Raw genomic sequence first — 19,582 nt, 5'->3', positions numbered from 1 at the left:
CTGTGTTCTGTTCATCTGCAGAACTCCTCAGATATGCCAGAAACCATTACTAGTCGAGATGCAGCTCGCTTCCCTCTCATCGCCAGCTGCACGCTCTTTGGGCTCTACCTCTTCTTTAAAGTAAGTCTTTGGCTAAGGCAATGTCTGTTACATTTGGCATGGTATAACACAATTTTCTTGCTAAGATCTTAAAATCTAATTTGTTCTTTTCTTTTTTTTTAAATGCTGCTCAGATATTTTCCCAAGAATATATCAATCTCCTCCTCTCCATGTACTTCTTTCTTTTGGGTATCCTAGCCCTGTCCCACACACTCAGGTAAAAGGCTTTCTGTTTCTGCATGTGTTCTTGGGAGATTTTAGTCCATTCTTCTTATTGTTATTTATTGTAGAAGTTTTAATTATGTGTTAATGTGAGTTGCAAATATCAATAATCAAACTGACCCCCCTCCCCAACAGAGTAGCCTTTTATTATAGAAACAAAGTAGCCCCTGAATCATACAGGAATGTAATAGATAACTCATTACTATCTTTCTCCATCCCTGTCCAAAACTTCCTGGACCATTGGAAAATGATCAATGAACAAATCCTAAACAAACTAGCCCCACTCAAATGCAGCAAAATAATCCAAAGATCATCAGAGAAGTTGTTCAACTTGGCACCTACATATGTCTCTATAAAGAGCTTGCTGACAATCCAAGTGCTACAGGCGTCAACAACCCTTCTCAGAAAACAAGACTTAAGTGTTGCCAGAAAATCCTAGAATATAAATCACTACTGATGCAAAACAGATTAGCTTAGAAGATAATCTTAAAATCAACAAAATGTTCTCAATATTAAATAACTTAACCAATACGAACAAGATTACAAATGGCGACAACCCCTCTATTCCAACATTCTCAGAACTAGCTATTTTAAAACAAAGATTCAATCCATAGAGACCAGCTACCCTTCAGTCCAGCTAGACCAGGGTCAGCAACCTTTTTAAAGCAGAGAGCCATTTTATCCTAAATGTTTGACCATAGATTTGCAAAGAACCACAATGGATAGAGAAGGGGGCTTGAGATATGATTTTTAATGCAATATGGGTATATATGCATTTAACACAAAACCAAAACTTCTAGTACAGAAAATAAAGAAAAACAATTTAATGAGACTTTTGACACTATTTCTGCACAGTTTTCATGTCCATTTCTCCCTCTCTTCCCATGCACCATATCTCCTTCCCCTCTACCCTTAGCTCATTTCTCCCTCTCTCCCCATGCATCATTTCTCCTCCTCCACCCTTATGTTTATTTCTCCCTCTCTCACCACTCTCATCGTTCCTGCAATATATTTCCTTTCCCTTCAATCCCACTCACAAATATTATGCTATTTTTGCTTCAGTGGGTCAGCAGCAATGTCCTATAGCTGCCTGCCACTAACCCGGAAGCCTCTCCTCTGTTGTGTCCCATCCAGGCAGAAACAGGACGTTCTGACAGAGAGTGGGATGTGGCAGAGGAGAGGCTTCTGGGTTAGGGGCAAGCAGCTGTAGGAATCGCTGCTGCTAATCCATTGAAGCAAGGTACCCCTGCAAACGTGTCAAAAGTGACTTTGGCTCTGGGGGAGAAGGTGAAGCAGTCAGGTGTGCAGGTGGTATTCTTGCCCATCCTCCCTGTTGAGGGTAAAGGCCATGGCAGAGAAGCTCGCATCCTGGAGATGAGTGCACGGCTACATGGATGCTTTTGTCAAGAGCGTTTTTGCTTCCTGGACCATGGGATGATTTTCCAAGGGCTGCTGAGCTGGGATGGTGTGCATCTATCAAAGAAGGGGAAGAAGTGTCTTTGCTGGCAGGCTGACTAATCTACTGAAGAAGGCTTTAAACTAGAAGTGATGTGGTAGGGTGATCAAAGCTCCCGGGTGAGTATAAGTCCTTAGGTATGTAAATAACTGAATATCTCTACACGGATGGGAAAAGGGTGCAATGTCTGGAAAGCAGTATATACTAATGCTCGAAGTATAGGAAACAAGATTCTGAATCTAGAAGCTGTGATGGAAGAAGAGGGGTTGGATAGAGAAAGTGGAGAGGAACAGATTCTTCAAACTTTAGAAAACTACAAGAATGAGAGGGCACTCAGAAAAATTAAAAGGGGACAGATTCAGAACCAATGCTAGGAAGTTCTTCTTCACCCAAAGGGTGGTGGACTCCTGGAATGAGCTTCCAGAAGGTGTGATACGACAGAGCACAATATCGGTGTTCAAGAAAGGATTGGTTATTTTCCTGAAGGAAAAAGGGATAGAAGGGTATAGATAGAAGAATACTATACAGGTCCTGGACTTGATGGGCCGCCATGAGAGCGGACTGCTAGGCATGATGGACCTCTGGTCTGACCCAGCAGAGGCAATGCTTATGTTCTTATGGATATAGTGGCGTTCACGGAGACATGGTTCACAGAGAACCATGACTGGGATGTAGTTATACCAGGCTATAATCTGTTCAGGAAAGACAGGGTAGGAAGAAAAGGAGGGGGAATAGCGTTGTATGTTAAAGATCATATTAAAGCCCCACAATTGCAGGATCTGCAGGGCAAGGAAGAGGCACTGTGGATCAATTTGGAAAGAGGGAATGGTGAATATAATTACATTGTTGTGATATACAGGTCTCCTTCACAGACAGAAAAAGTAGATAGAGATTTAATAGTAGACATTCATAATATATCTAAAAAAGGGGAAGTCTTGCTAATAGGCGATAACATGCCGGATGTTGATTGGGGTATCCCTTTTGCGGGGTCTTTTAGAAGTAGGGAGAGCCTGGATTCTCTAAAAGGAGAACTGTTCCAGCAGTTGGTAATGGAACCTACATGGGAAGGGGTCATACTGGACTTAGTGCTTACAAACAGGGAAAGTGTTTCTGATGTTACAGTGGGTGATCATCTTGCATCCAGTCATTACTGCATGATTCAGTTTAATATTAAGATGGGTATAGAGAGGGCTCATTCAAAAGCAAAGGTTCTAATCTTTTAAAAAACTAACTTTGTTCGGATGGGGGTTTACATCAAAGTATTGTTGTCTGGGTGGGAAAGGCTGGAAGGAGTGGAAATGCAGTGAGCAAAACTGAAAGGAGTGATTATAAAGGCGACTAACCTTTTTGTAAAAAAGTAAGAGGAAAAGAAGGCCACTTTGGTTCTCAAAAGTAGTAGCTGAGATAAACTACAAAAGATCGCAGAAAGAGGAAGATAGGTAAAAATATCTGGAAAAGTTAAGAGAGGCTGGTCGTGTAGTCAGGAAAGCAAAGATGCAAATGGAAGAAAAAATAGCTGACACAGTAAAACGGGGAGACAAGACCTTTTTTAGATATATTAGTGATAGGAAGAAGTGCAAAAGTGGCATTGTGAGATTCAAAGGTGAAGCGGAAGAATATGTAGAAGCTGATAAAGAAAAGGCCAAATTGCTTAACAAATGTTTTTGTTCTGTGTTCATGGCTTAAGCACCGGGAGGGGGACCGCAGAAGACAAACATGAATAGGGATGAAGGAGTAAAAAACCCTGATCGATTTTCAGAGGGTTGTGTTCGTGAGGAGCTAGCTAAAATAAAGGTAGACAAAGCGATGGGGCCAGATGGTGTACATCCAAGTATGCTGAAGGAACTTAGGGAAGTACTAGTAGCTCCGATGACTGACCTTTTCAATGAGTCTCTAGAGTCGAGCGTGATACCTGAGGACTGGAGAAGGGCGGATGTGGTTCCTCCACAAAAGTGGAAGTAAGGAAGAAGTAGGAAATTACAGGCCAGTAAGTCTGACTTCTGTGGTAAGCAAATTAATGGAAATGCTTTTAAAACAGAGAATGGTCAAGTTTCTGGAATCCTGTGGATTACAGGACTGGAAGCAACATGGATTCACTAGAGGTAGGTCTTGTCAGACAAATCTGATCAATTTCTTTGAATGGGTGATCAGAGAATTGGATAAAGGATGTGCGCTAGATGTGGTGTGTTTAGATTTTTGCAAAGCCTTTGACAGTGTTCCACACAGATGTCTAATAAATAAACTGAGTGTCCTTCGGATAGGTCCCAAAGTGATGGGCTGGGTCAAGAACTGGTTGAGTGGAAGGCGACAGAGGGTAGTGATCAATGGAGATCGTTCTGAAGAAAGGGACATTACCAGTGGTGTGCCTCAAGTTTCTGTTCTTGAGCCTGTTCTTTTTAACATTTTTATAAATGATTTTGCTGAAGGGTTGCTGGGTAAGATTTGCCTCTTTGTGAATGATACCAAAATCTGCAATAGAGTAGACACACTGGATGGTGTGAATAACATGAAGAAAGACCTGCGAAGCTTGAAGAATATTTGAAATTTGGCAGCTAAAATTTAATGCTAAGAAATGTAAGGTCATGCATTTGGGCTGCAAAAACCCGAGGGAACGTTATAGTTTAGGGGGTGAAGAGCTTATGTGCACGATGGAAGAGCGGGACTTGGGTGTGATTGTATGTGATGATCTTAAAGTGGCCATACAGGTTGAAAAGGTGACGGCAAAAGCTAGAAGGATGCTAGGTTGCATAGTGAGAGGTATGGCCAGTAGGAAAAAGGAGGTATTGATGCCTCTGTATAAAACTCTGGTGAGACCTAATTTTGAATGTGTTCAATTTTGTAGGCCACACCTTCAAAAGATATAAAAAGGATGGAGTCGGTCCACAGGAAGGCTACTAAAATGGCGTGTGGTCTTTGTGATAAGGCGTATAGGGACAGACTTAAAGATCTCAATCTGTATACTTTGGAGGAAAGGCGGGTGAGGGGAGATATGATAGAGTTGTTTAAATACCTACATAGTATAAATGTGATTGAGTCATGACTCTTTCATTTGAAAGGAAACTCTGCAATGAGAAGGCAAAGGATAAAGTTAAGAGGTGATAGGATCCGGAGTAATCTAAGGAAATACTTTTTTACAGAAAGGTAGATGTGTGGAACAGTTTCCAAGAAGAGGTGGTGGAAAGAGAAACTGTGTCTGAATTTAAGAGGGCCTGGGATAGGCACGTGGGATCTCTTGGAGAGAGAAAGAGATAATGGTTACTGTGGATGGGCAGACTAGATGGGGCATTTGGCCTTTATCTGCCATCATCTTTCTATGTTTCTATGAAGCAAGAGAAGAGCTGCAGCCATATGAAGGAATTGCATGTGGCTCATGAGCTACGGGTTGCTGATCCCTGAGCAACCAAACCACTTATGGAAATAGCAGCAGACAGATCTTGGAACTAGTTTGAAGAGATTAAATTCAAAGATACAAAATAGCTTCTCCTAAAATACTCCAAAGTATACCCCAGCCTCAACATCTGCTCACTTTACCTGATCAAAGCAGCCACCTCAACAGTAATAGGAAAAATAACCCAATGGATCAACTATCACCTAAAAACGAGCATTTTCCCAAGAACCCAAAACTCAGCCCTTCTGATGTGACCAATTATCGGCCAGTAGCTTCCATCCCTCTATTTATCAAAATGATGGCAGGATATCACAGAACCACTCAAATGCTACTTAAAATATTTCAGTGTCCTCCACCCTTCACAATTGAGATTCAGGAAGAATCACAGCACCGAGCAATGGTCAAAGCACTAGTAACATATGGCAAAGAACTATTAAGCAATGGTCACAGCATAATCGTAATCCAATTCAACCTAAGCATCACATTTGACCTATAGACTTAAGTGATTTTGGATTTAGCAGCCCAAACCTCTCCTGGTTCCAAGGCTTCCTAACCACTTGGCATTATGCTGTACGTAAGAATGGTGAACTCTCTGACAGCTGGCATCCTCCCAGCAGGATTCTCCAAGGATCCCCACTCTCACCATCAGTGTTAACCTAATACAATCCTTGGGAACCAACCTAGATCTCACACAAATAAAACATATCCCCTGTGCAGACGACATAACAATCATGCTACCTGTAATAGCTGTATTAGCCCACTCTCACCACTGTCAAAATATGTGTCCACATTATAGTAAACTGGACCTCAACCCACCACCTCAAATTAAATAATAAGAAAACCAAATTCCTTTGGCTAGGACCCTCAACTGACCCATGCTACACTCCAGGGATTACAGTAGATGACAGACTTTCTATTAGAACTACAGTCCCAAATCTTAAAGAGTAGAATTTATAACCACCTATCCATGAAGAGCCACATACAGTCAATAATAAAGCAATCGTTCCTCATGTCGAGAAAGCTTAACATCATCAGAAAATATTTCGAAACAGGCTTTCCAAATCTTAGTGTAATCCCTAATCCTATCTTGACTAAACTACTGTAATGTGTAACACTAGTTATCCTAGGACAAGTAGGCAGGTATTCTCACATATGGGTGACATCATTGATGGAGCCCGGATGCGGATGCCTCGCAAGCAGACTTGCTTGAAGAAACTCGAAGTTTCGAGTCGCCCGCACCACGCATGCGCGAGTGCCTTCCCGCCAAGCGCAGGGCGCAGAACTTCACGGTATAGCGGTATATAAGAAATGAATTATTATTATTATCTCCTCAGTTCTCAGTTTTCCGCGGAGCCGAGAAGTCCATCTTTGACTCTCTGTGTTTAACTTCGTTCACTTTGTGCCTTCTCTCAACCGCGGTTTGTGAGGTTTTTTTCCTCACGAATCGCTGTTTTATTTTATTTCTTTTATTTTAGTGAAAAAAAAAATTTTCTTTTTCCATTCGTTTTCTGGGACAGGCTGCTCGGCCGCAGCCCGAGAGCTTCGATTTTACGGCGGCTATTTTTCTTTCTTTGTCCCGGCCTACTACAGGCTTCAAGAGGTGTAGCAAGTGTCAGCGCGCGATCTCTCTTACGGACCCTCACGGACGCTGCCTCAAGTACCTTGGGCCAAAACATCATCCTAGGTCGTGCCTGCCTTGCCTAACACTTAAGCCTCGTGCTTTCAAGTGTTGTTACATTCTGGTGGACAAGCTTTTCGAGATGGAGTGTCCTACTGATCCCTCGACTTCAAAGGCGTCTTCGGCCTTGACTTCCACTGAGGCTCCTTCTGCGTCTACTACTTCCACCTCGAGCCTCATCAGACCTTCGTCGTTTGCATTGGCTCTTGCTTCAACGTCATCTGTTGTATCTTCCCCTGTTTCCTCAGGTCAGATAGCTCAGCAGTCAGTTCCGCCGGTGGTGATTAAAGTGTCTAAGACTCCCAAGTCGAAGCACACTCACACTACCTCAAAGGAACCTCCAGCCAAAGCAGGTGGTCCGGTTTCAGACGTGGATCCATCCTTGCCGGCTTCTTTCCAGACCATGTTAGAGAAGCAGTTTATTCAATTCCTTACAAATATGGGACCCAAACTGCTTCCTCTTATCCAGCCTGAGCATTCAGCAGACTCCCGCGAGGTCGAGTCGCTTCCTTTGCCTCAGTCTGAGCTTACACACTCTTTGCAGGGAGCAGAGTCTCTGCGAGTGTCTGGTCTGGTATCCAAGCACGTGAAGCAAGGAGCAGATTCTTTGCGAGTGCCTCAGCAGGATTCCTCACACTCTATACAAGGAGCAGAGTCTTTGGGAGTGCATCGAGGTTCCTCCATCAAGCCTCTGGAGCTTCGATCTACAGCCTCCAGTCCTATCCATTCTTTGATAGCATCGGCTGCTTCCGTCTCTGAGGCGAAGTCTCCTCGATCCTCGAGATGTGCTTCCAGGCACAGTTCTCACCGACGATCGAGGCCATCGAAGCATCCTTCCAGGCATAGTTCTTCTTCTAAAGAACGACCTTCTTCAACTAAGCCTTGATCTACCCCAACTTCGACTAGACCACCGACTTCTCGTTCGAGGTCTCCAATGCTGGACCTCGAGGATGTTCCGGTCTCAATTGCCTTGTCCAAGTCACCAGGTTCCTTTGATGCCTTTTTCCTTGCTGAAGCCTCTTCTTCGACACAGGCTGCCTCGACGTCCTCGCGTCCTTCTCGAGGCAAATCATTGGCAGATCAGCTATCTTTCTCGTCTTTCCTACGACAGATGGCTGTGGACTTGGATATTCAATTGGATACTGGCTCCAAATATTCTAAGGAGTATCTCGAAGTCATGCATCTTCCTCAACCTCTGGCAGAGTCTCTTAAGCTTCCACTTCATAAGCTTTTGAATCAGACTTTTGGTTGTTGCATGGAAACACCTTTTTCCATACCAGCTGTTCCAGGGAAATTAGACTCTAGATATAAGACTGTTCATCGCAAAGGGTTTGACAATTCTCAGTTACATCAATCCCTGCTGGTCGAGTCCTTGAAAAGGTCCCATCTTTCCAAGGTTTACGCCACCGTTCCTCCTGGAAGGGAAGGGAAAACTATGGACAAATTCGGACGTCGCATCTACCAGAATGCTATGATGTCCTCTAAAGTCCTCAATTATAATTTTATTTCATCACTTACTTTGAATTTCTTCTTTCTTTTCTACCAAAGTTTTTGGATTATTTGGATACCCAAATGCATTTTGAGTTTCGGGAAGTCATTGCTTTTTTCTCTCAATTACGTCTGCATCTCCTCCATTCATCTTATGATGCCTTCGAGTTATCTGCCCGAGCGGCTGCTTGCTCTGTAGCTATGCGTCTTCTTGCCTGGCTTCGTACCATTGACATGGACTCTAACCTTCAAGACCGCTTGGCTAACATTCCTTGTGAAGGCAACGACCTCTTTGATGAATCCATCGAGGCAGCCACCAAGAAATTATCTGACCATGAAAAATCATTTGCTTCTATAGTCAGACCTAAGCCAAAGCCAGCTCCTGCCAAGCCTGCACGCCCTGCTCTTATCTATCAAAAGTGTTTTGCTCCAAAGCCGGCTCCTTATACTCGCCCTCCTCTGAAAAAACATCAACCTCAGAAGCAACAGAAACCCCAACCTTCTGCTGCACCTAAGGCTTCTCAGCCTTTTTGACTGTTTACAACAGAGCATAACCTCCACCGTTCTGTCTCTGTCTCCTTTTTCCCCTATAGGAGGTCGTCTCCATTATTTTTACAACCGATGGACGATAATTACTTCCGACCTTTGGGTGCTTACCATCATCAGGGAAGGATACTCTCAGGGAAGGATACTCTCTTCATTTCACTCAGATTCCACCAGAGCTTCCTCCAAGAGAGTATCCTTCCAATCCATCCCAGACCGCCCTTCTTCTTCAGGAAGCTCAAGCTCTGCTTTGTCTCCATGCCATCGAACCAGTTCCCTTGGAACAGCAGAACAGGAGGTTTTACTCCCGTTACTTCCTTGTTCCAAAGAAGACGGGAGATCTGCGGCCTATTCTGGATCTCAGGGCTCTCAACAAATTTCTAGTCAAAGAAAAGTTTTGAATGTTGTCCCTGGCATCTCTTTATCCCCTTCTCGAGCAGAACAACTGGTTATGCTCTCTAGATCTCAAGGAGGCCTACAGTCATATCCCCATTCATCCGGCCTCTGGTCAATACCTCAGATTTTGGGAGGGGAATCTGCATTATCAATACAGAGTACTACCCTTCGGCCTGGCCTCGTCTCCCAGAGTGTTCACCAAGTGCCTGGTAGTGGTAGCGGCAGCTCTCCAAATCATGGTGTTCAGGTATTTCCCTACCTCGACGACTGGCTCATCAAAGATTCCACATCTCAAGGAGTTATTGTAGCGACCCAACAGACTACCTGGTTCCTACAAAGTTTGGGATTCGAAACCAACTTTCCCAAGTCTCAACTTCAACCCTCACAGAATCTACAATTCATTTGAGCTGTTCTGGACACTGTCCAACTCAGAGCATTCCTTCCACAACAATATCTGGAAGCTCTTCTTCAACTCTGTCATACAGTGTCTTCCCGCACTTCCATCTCAGCGAGACACATGATGGTACTTCTGGGTCACATGGCCTCCACAGTACACGTGACTTCTTTTGCCAGACTTCACCTCAATTCCTCAGTGGACCCTGGCATCTCAATGGACGCAAGTTTGCGACCCTCCTTCTCGACACATTTCAGTCACTCTTTCCTTGAAGAAGTCTCTACGTTGGTGGATGCTCTCTTCCAGTCTTTCAAGAGGCTTGCTTTTTCAAACGCCCCTTCATCAGAAGGTCCTCACGACAGACTCTTCGACCTACGCTTGGGGCGCTCATCTCGATGGTCTCTGTACTCAAGGCCACTGGACCAGTACGGATCGTCAATGTCACATAAATCTGTTGGAATTCAGAGCGATTTTCAAGGCTCTCAACGCTTTTCAACATCTTCTTCGCGAGAAGGTAGTCCTCATCCGGACGGACAACCAAGTCGCCATGTATTATGTCAACAAACAAGGAGGGACTGGCTCTGCCTCCCTTTGTCAAGAAGCTCTGAAGGTTTGGGACTGGGCAATCCGCCACAACACCTTCCTCAAAGCTGTCTACATTCAAGGGGCGAAGAATTGCTTGGCGGACAACTTGAGTCGTCTTCTGCAACTTCACGAATGGACTCTCCATTCCTCGCCACTTCATCACATTTTTTCACAGTGGGGAACCCCTCAGATAGACTTCTTTGCGGCTCCCCACAACTTCAAACTACCTCAGTTCTACTCCAGGATATACTCTCCTCACCCGCCTCGAGGCAGATGCTTTTCTTCTGGAATGGACGATTCTCTTCTTCTACGCATTCCCTCCATTTCCTCTCATTCTCAAGACTCTGGTCAAGTTGAACGATCATGCCACCATGATTCTAATCGTTCCTCGGTGGCCAAGACAACCTTGGTACTCCCTTCTATTTTAGCTCAGCAGCAGGGAGCCATACCTTCTACCAGTTTTTCCTTCTCTGCTTACACAGAGTCAAGAATCTCTGCTTCATCTACACCTGCAGTCTCTACACCTGACAGCTTGGTACCTTTCAACGTAACTCCTCTTCAGTTTTCTCAATCTGTAAGAGATGTTTTAGAAGGTTCTAGGAAGCCTACCACTAAACAGTGCTATCACCAAAAGTGGACTAAATTTTCTACCTGGTGTTTTTCTCATCATAAGGAGCCTCAGCATTTCTCCTTATCTTCTGTTTTGGACTACCTGTTGCACTTATCCAATTCTGGCCTCAAGTCTACATCTATCCGAGTCCATTTCAGTGCAATTGTGGCTTTCCATCAGCCTATTGAAGGGAAACCCCTCTCTGCTCATCAATGTTAAACCTCCTCTCAAACCGCCTCCTGTGGTTTGGGACCTCAATGTTGTCCTTACTCAACTCATGAAGCCTCCATTTGAATGTTTTTTCCAAAGCCTCATTCTCATCCTGGAGAATCAGCTCTTCATACTCTGGACTGTAAACGTGCTTTGGCCTTCTACTTGGAACGCAACAAACCACACAGAACTGCTCCTCAACTTTTTGTTTCCTTCGATCCAAATAAATTGGGCCATCCTATTTCTAAGCGTACCATCTCCAACTGGATGGCAGCTTATATCTCTTTCTGCTATGCCCAGGCTGGATTACTCCTTCACAGTAAAGTCACAGCCCATAAAGTCAGAGCAATGGCAGCTTCAGTAGCTTTCCTCAGATCTACACCTATTGAGGAAATTTGTAGAGCTGCTACTTGGTCCTCGGTTCATTCTTCACTTCTCACTATTGTCTGGATACCTTCTCCAGACGGGATGGACAGTTTGGCCAAACAGTATTACAAAATTTATTCTCCTAAATTGCCAACACTCCCACCATCCCATTCTGATTAGCTTGGAGGTCACCCATATGTGAGAATACCTGCCTGCTTGTCCTGGGATAAAGCACAGTTACTTACCATAACAGGTACATCATTACTTACCATAACCAGGGACATCAGGCAGCTATTCTCACAACCCACCCACCTCCCCTGGTTGGCTTCTCTACTAGCTATCTGAACTGAGGAGACGCGCCCTGCGCTGGGCGGGAAGGCACTCGCGCATGCGCGGTGCGGGCAACTCGAAACTTCTAGTTTCTTCAAGCAAGTCTGCTTGCGAGGCATCCGGCCTCCGTCGATGACATCACCCATATGTAAGAATAGCTGCCTGCTGTCCCTGGATAACACCTGTTATGGTAAGTGTGCTTTCTGTGCTCTAAAACATTGCTATCATGTCTGCATCTAGTTCAAAATGCAGCAGTAAGACTCATATATGTACTATGGAAATTGGAACACCTAAAGTCCCACTGTATAAAACTACATTGGCTGCCCATAACCACAAGGATCAAGTTTAAATTAGGCATCACTGCCTTTAAGATCCTGATAGGCAACATCCCCAACTACCTAAAAGAGTTGGTCATCCTACTCCAAGGTGCCTCAAACAGATATTCCACCTGAAATCTTTACTAATTAAAATTCCCAGCACACAACAATAATAATAATAATAACTTTATTTATATCCCGTCATACCTTTCAGTTCAAGACGGTTTACAACAAAAGAGGCTGCAGGAATGTAGTGAAGTTACATCAAGAGCATAAAGTAGGAGTAAACAAATAGGCGTGTAAGTATAATTATATATATCAAAAGACAGGAGTATGCAAGTAGAAGTAGAGGAAATCGTTTGAGGAAGTTTAAACAAATTTATCAAATAAATGGTTTTCAGTGATCTTCTGAATGATTGGTATGACGATGAGTTAAGAAGTAAGTCACTTAGAGTATTGTTCCACCTTCCTGCTTGGAAGGAAAGTGTCTTGTCGAGGAATCTTTTGAATTGGCATCCTTTGGGAATCAGAAAGGCGAATAATAGTGTTCTGGTTAAAGAGGCGGAATTTATTTTGGAGAACAAAGTGTTTCAGAAGGTAGGTGGGTCCCGCACCTAATAGTGTTATGAAGCATAGACAACTGAATTTGAAAATTATTCTGGCGTCTACTGGTAGCCAGTGCAGTTTTTGGAAATCTGAAGTGATGTGGTCAGATTTTTTCTGGTCAAAAATCAGTTGTATGGCTGTGTTTTGGATTGTTCTTAATCTTTTGGTAGTTTTTTTTTATAGGATCCTAGGTAAATGATGTTGCAGTAGTCCAGTGAGCTTAGGATTAGTGATTGTACTAACAATCTGAACGATGCAAAATTGAAATATGGTTTGATTGTACGTAGTTTCCATAAAAGGCAGAAGCAATTTTTTACTAAGATGTCGGTGTGGGTGTTGAATGTCTGTTGTTGGTCTAAGGTCACTCCTAGGATTTTTATGGTGGGGTTAATAGGAAAGTTTCTCCCTTGTAAGCTGATTGATGATGCTTTGTATTTGTTTGTTGGAGTGGCCATGAATATTTTGTTTTTTTCAGGGTTAAGCTTTAGTTTGAAGTTTAAGAACATAAGCTGTGCCTCTGCTGGGTCATGCCCAGCAGTCCTCTCACACGGCGGCCCATCAGGTCCAGGACCTGTTTACTAGCCCTCTATCTATACCCTTTTCCTTCAGAAAATTGTCCAATCCCTTCTTGAAATCCAATACCGTCCGCTCACGCGGCGGCCCATCAGGTCCAGGACCTGTATACTAGCCCTCTATCTATATCCTTCTATCTCCTTTTCCTTCAGAAAATTGTCCAATCCCTTCTTGAACTCCAATACCGTAACCTGTCCTATCACTTCCTCTGGAAGCGCGTTCCAGGTGTCCACCACCCATTGGGTGAAGAAGAACTTCCTAGCATTGGTTCTGAATCTGTCTCCTTTTAATTTCTCGGAATGCCCGCTCGTTCTTGTAGTTGTCAAAAGTTTGAAGAATCTGTCCCTCTCCACTTTCTCTATACCCTTCGTGATCTTATAAGTCTCTATCATATCTCCGCTTCTCCAGCGAAAAAAGCCCCAGTCTCTCTAATCTTTCAGCGTATGAAAGGTTTTCCATACTTTTTTATCAAACGTGTTGCTCTCTTCTGAACCCTCTCGAGTATCGCCATATCCTTCTTTAGGTACGGCGACCAATATTGGACGCAGTACTCCAGATGCGGGCACACCATCGCCCGATACAATGGCAGGATAACTTCTTTCGTTCTGCTTGTAATACCCTTCTTGATTATTCCTAGCATTCTATTTGCTTTCTTAGCGGCTGCTGCGCATTGTGCCGATGGCTTCATTCTCATGTCCACTATTACCCCCAAGTCCCTTTCTTGGGAACTCTCATTCAATAACAGCCCTCCCATTGTGTAGCTATACCTCAGGTTTCTGTTTCCTACGTGTAAGACTTTGCATTTCTCTACATTGAACTTCATCTGCCATCTCGTCGCCCACTCCCCTAGTTTGTTTAGATTCCTTTGTAAATCTTTGCAGTCCTCTTTAGTCCTAGCCCCATTTAATAGCTTGGTGTCATCTGCAAATTTTATTACTTCGCTTTTCGTCCCTGTTTCTAGATCATTTATAAATACATTGAATAGCAGCAGTCCAAGCACCGACCCCTGTGGAACACCACTCGTGACCTTCCTCCAGTCCGAGTAGTGACCCTTCACTCCTACCCTCTGCTTTCTGCCTGCCAACCAATTCCTGATCCATCTGTGTACGTCTCCTTCCACCCCATGGTTCTTTAGTTTCAGAAGTAGGCGTTCATGGGGTACCTTGTCAAAGGCTTTAAGTATACAATGTCTATTGGGTCCCCTTTGTCCATCAGTTTGTTAATTCCTTCAAAGAAGTGCAATAAGTTCGTCAGGCACAATCTTCTCTTGCAGAAACCATGTTGGTTTGTTTTCATAAGTTTATGCCTCTCTGGATGTTCCTCGATGCTATCTTTTATCAGCGCTTCCTCCATTTTCCATGGAACCGAGGTCAGACTTATCGGTCTGTAGTTCCCCGGGTCACTTCTTGATCCCTTTTTAAAGATGGGCATAACATTGCCTATCTTCCAATCATCCGAGATCACGCCTGTTTTCAGGGATAGATTACAAACCTGCTGTAGTAGTTCCACTATTTCCTCCTTTAGTTCTTTCAGCACTCTAGGGTGGATTCTCTCTGGGCCCGGCGATTTTTCAGATTTTAATTTTTCTATCTGCCTGTGTACGTCCTCAAGGCTTACTTCCATGGATGTTAATTTCTCTGCTTGGTCTCCTTTGAAGATTTGTTCAGGTTCCAGTATATTGGATGTGTCTTCTTTTGTAAATACTGACAAAAAGAACATGTTGAGTCTTTCCGCTACTTCTTTCTCCCCCTTCACCACTCCCGTCATCCAGCAGTCCCACCTCCTCCCTAGCCGGCTGCTTCCCTTTAACATATCTGAAGAATGGTTTGAAATTTTGTGCTTCCCTTGCTAGCCTCTCTTCATATTCTCTTTTTGCTTTTCTAACCACGAGGTGACATACTTTTTGATACTTCCTGTGTTCATTCCAGTTCTCCTCGGTTTTGCCCTTTTTCCATTTCTTGAATGAATTCTTCTTATCTCCTATCGCTTTCTTCACTTCTTTAGTTATCCACGTTCGGCTCTTTTTGCACCCTTTTCTGAATCTGGAAATATACCAATTGTGCGCCTCGTTTACCGTGTCTTTGAATAAAGACCAGGCTTGCTCTACAGTCTGCCATTTCTTTGTGTTCCTGAATTTCTTCCTTACCATTACCCTCATTGTTTCATAGTTTCCTTTCTTGAAGTTAAAAGTTGTCACTGTGGTTCTCTTTCCCTTTGGTATTCCTACTTCAACTTTGAACTTGATCATGTTATGATCACTGTTTCCCAACGGTCCCACTACTTCCACGTCCTTTGCAGGTCCTCTTAGCCCATTAAGGATTAGATCCTCTCGTTAGTTCTCTGACAAGCTGATCCATGAAGCAGTCCTGTATAGCTTCCAGGAATCCGGTGTCCCTAGCGCATTTTGAGTTTCCAAGACTTCAGTCTATTCCGGGATAGTTGAAGTCTCCCATAATGATCATGTTACCGTTTTTGCATTCCCATTTCATCTCAGCTTCCATTTCTTCATCGGTAGTTTTGTTTTGCCCAGGTGGATGATAGTTTTTTTGTCCATTGTTCTACGTGATTAATGACAGATGAAATGAAGTGTGTGGTTTCATTCGATAGTGTAGAGAAGGGGATGATGATTGTGATGTCATCAGCATATATGTATGTTTGGAGATTTAGTTTGGATAGTTCATGGCCTAGTGAAAACATGTATAGATTAAACAAGGTTGGTGATAGTGAGGAGCCTTGTGGGACACCACAGGAGTTGGTCCAAGTTTGGGAGTAGACTTGTTCACTGAAGACTTGGTAGGATCGGTGGTAGGATCGGTTTTTCAGGAAGCCTTTGAACCAATTTAACATGTGGACAGAGATTCCTATGGCATCTAAATAGTTTAGTAGTATGTCATGGTCTACCAGGTCGAACGCACTACTCAGGTCAAATTGGAGAACTAGTGGAAAGTTCCTTGAGCTGAGTACGCTTGAAATATAATCCACAATGGAGGCTATGGCAGTTTCGGTGCTGTAGTGTGTACAGAATCCTGATTGATATTCGTGCAGTATTGAGAATTTTTCCAGGTAGGTCGTCAGATCAGTGTTGATCATCCCTTCCATCAATTTGGTAAAGAAGGGGATGGTGGTCTGTAGTTGGTGATTGTTGATATGGAATCTTTATGTTTTTTTTTACGATGGATGTGATAAGGATGTGGCCGAGGTCGGTCGGAAATTCACTGTTAGATATTAGAAGTTAAATCCAGTCAAAGAGCATGGCCTTGAAGGAGGTGGGAGCTGATTTCATGATTATGGGTGGGCAGTTGCCTGGGAGGCTGTAAGAACTGGCATATTTTTTGTAAAGCTTGAGAAATTGGAACCAGTTGGAATCAATCTACCAAGCAAATTAACTTGTTCATCCAGTGTCAATTAGTAAAATGTTGGCACCAACTACCACTATCTTGTGACCATTATCTTGGGTTCAGAAAACTTTTAAAAGCATTTCTATATCAAGACAAGGAGCCAACCCTGAAGTACCTGAAATGATAATTGTAAAAGCCCATTCCTAAACTGTCTAATGCATGGGTGCCCACACTTTTTGGGCTTGCGAGCTACTTTTAAAATGACCAAGTCAAAATGATCTACTAACAATAAAATTTTTTAAAAAACACAAACCACACGGTATGCAGAGAAAATATTAATTATCATGTATATTCTGGGGGGGTGTTCAAAGAGGTCAAGGAAGATGATTCTCTGCAATATCACCTCAGTAAAAGCTATAAAAAATAGACAAATATACCCCCCTCCCTTTTTACTAAACCGCAATAGCAGTTTTTAGTGCAGGGAGCTGGCGCTGAATGCCCCGCGCTGCTCTCGATGTTCATAGGCTCCCTGCGCTGAAAACCGCTATTGCGGTGTAGTAAAAGGGGGGCATAGTGCAAAATATAGCCAGCAGATATAAATTCTCAAAACGGACATATTCTGATCACTAAATTGAAAATAAAATCATTTTTCCTACCTTTTTTGCCTGGTGATTTCATGAATCTCTGGTTGCACTTTCTTCTTCTGACTGTGCATCCTGTATTTCTTCCTTTCTTTCAGCCTCCTGTATGCTTCCTCTCCTCCAGACCTCATTCCCTTCCCCAACTTTTTCTTCCTCTCTCCCTGCCCTCTCCCCTTTGTTTCTTTCTCCCTGCCCCCCTTCTTTCTTTGTCTTTGTCTCTCTGCCCCCTTTCTTTCTTTCTGTCTCCATGCCCCCTTTCTTTCTTTCTGTCCCCCTGCCTGCCCCCTTTCATTCCTTCTTTCTCCCTGCCCTCCCCCAAGCCACTGCCGCCCCAAGCTCTCTCCTTCTTCACTACAGAAGCATTGGGCTGACCAGCATTCCTTTCCTGACGTCAATTCTGACGTTGGAGAGGAAGTTCCAGGCCAGCCAGGCAGCGATTGGAAGGAGAAGAAGGCTGATCGGCCCGGAGCTTCTGCATCCTGTTTACGGCGTCAGGATGCAGGTAGAATGCGAAGGCAACGTGAGTCTATCACGGAGCCTGGGATGGGCTCCGCGATCAACTTGCATTGCCTTCGTGATCTACTGGTCGATCGTGATCGATCTTTTGGGCACCCTTGGTCTAATGCAACTCCAGGGACATAACAATGAGCCAACGATGACCTACTTGAACTTATAACTATGTACTCAAAACTATGACCAACTGCATTAATACCTGTACTATCAACTATGTTGAATGTCCATGTCAACTATGCATTGTAATTCCCTGGGTAACTGACCCAACCTCTTGAAATGTTATCTGATCTTGAACTGAATAGGTGAAGGTGGAATAGAAAACCTGATTAACATAACACAATATAGCATAACCACACTTTTTTTTCCAGTATGGTAGCAGTTTGATCTAACAGAATAACAAATTTCAGCAAATGTTATAGAAAAGAAATAATCCCTCTCTCTCAGGTCCAGTGAAACTTTGATCAGACACATGTTCTTTGTCCACTCTTGTATTGCATACATGGATTTGAGACCTCCTAGCCTTGTCCTGAGTTTTACCCTAGGAGTTAGCTGTATTTCTGATTTGCATTATTGTCTATGAGGATGACCTGATACTTCTTGGAGATGCTATCTATAAAAGGAGAGAGAGAGGCTGCACTATAGATAATGAAGAAGTTTATGATATGCAGTTCAGACATTGCATCAGAATCTTTTAGCTGTTTCAGTGCACTAATCCCTTCTCATTGTCCCCATAATCTCCCTTTCATCTTTTCAGCCCAGCTATGAATAGATTTTTTCCTGTTAATTTCCCCAACAAACAGTACCAGCTTCTCTTCACCCAGGACACTGGTGAGACCAAAGAAGGTAGGCCAGGCTTGATGTGTTTCTCTTTTTTATTTTGCTGCCTGCAAGCTCTCCATCTCTTCTTGTGCCTGCACCCCTCCAGCTGTGAGCCTTCTGTCCCTTTCAGTAGGCTGCATGCTCTTTATGTGCCCTCATTTATTTTATTCATATTTATTGGGTCTATATTACTGTACACAGACTGCTTTCAATAGTCAATTGGTTGCAAATACATGTGTTTATACTTCCATCTACTCTTTTCCATATAGCTCTTAACAATGGAACCCTTCAATTAAGTTCAACTTTGGCCTCCACACTACCATCTGCTGTAGTCTTTCTTTTTCCATTCTGCCTTCTTTCTATTGCTTTGTCTCTAGCCGTCTTGCTGTCTTCCTTCCTTTTTATAAGCCCTTCCTTATGCCTGTTCTCTTTCCAGTCTTTCCCTGTGCATGCCTTCCTCCTTTGATTGCCGTGTTCTTTTCTCTTGCTCACTGAATAAGTTAAATTTATGAACTGCCTATCCATTAAAGGCTCCAGGCAGGTATATGGCATTTCAACCCTTCAAATAATAAATATAAAATCAAACCACAAATATATATTTACTACTGGATAATTGCATCCAATCTACTTTTTAAGGATTGTGTGTGGTAGGCTGATTGGACTTAGAAAACAAAAAGTCTGTAGACTCTTTGTGATAATGTTTACTCTTTCTTTATGTTGAACTAATTTTGAGATTCTAAATGTTTGTTCTAATAGAGTTTACCATGTGTTTTCAGTGGTGTGGGATTCTGATGCTGAGAATTATCTTTAGTGTCTAGGCATGATTTGAATGTTCTGGAAAAAAAGGAAACTGCAGAACAGATGTACTTGATGCAGGCACTTTTATTGAAGCAGGCTGATTTATAACAAATAATTGAGTGCAGTTAAAAATACCATCTTAAAAACAAACCAAGGGACCCGACACGGTCCGTGTTTTGGTTAACCCGCCTTCATCAGGGGTCCTAATAAAC

At 43.2% G+C, this 19,582-nt stretch overlaps 1 protein-coding gene across 2 annotated transcripts in view; it reads left to right on the top strand.

The window, feature by feature from the left end:
- Positions 1-19,582, top strand: part of HM13 (histocompatibility minor 13) — a 129,318-nt gene that overhangs the window by 30,835 nt on the left and 78,901 nt on the right. For both annotated transcript variants that reach the window (XM_033963250.1, XM_033963249.1), the window contains exons 2-4: positions 22-120; positions 234-316; positions 18,508-18,596. In XM_033963250.1, the coding sequence (XP_033819141.1) occupies positions 22-120; positions 234-316; positions 18,508-18,596 (271 nt within the window). The remainder of the gene's footprint in view (positions 1-21; positions 121-233; positions 317-18,507; positions 18,597-19,582) is intronic.

Source organism: Geotrypetes seraphini, chromosome 11, assembly GCF_902459505.1.
Source record: "Geotrypetes seraphini chromosome 11, aGeoSer1.1, whole genome shotgun sequence".
NCBI lineage: Eukaryota > Metazoa > Chordata > Amphibia > Gymnophiona > Dermophiidae > Geotrypetes > Geotrypetes seraphini.
Note: the sequence above shows the minus strand (reverse complement) of the source record. Positions and strands in the feature narration are given on the sequence as shown.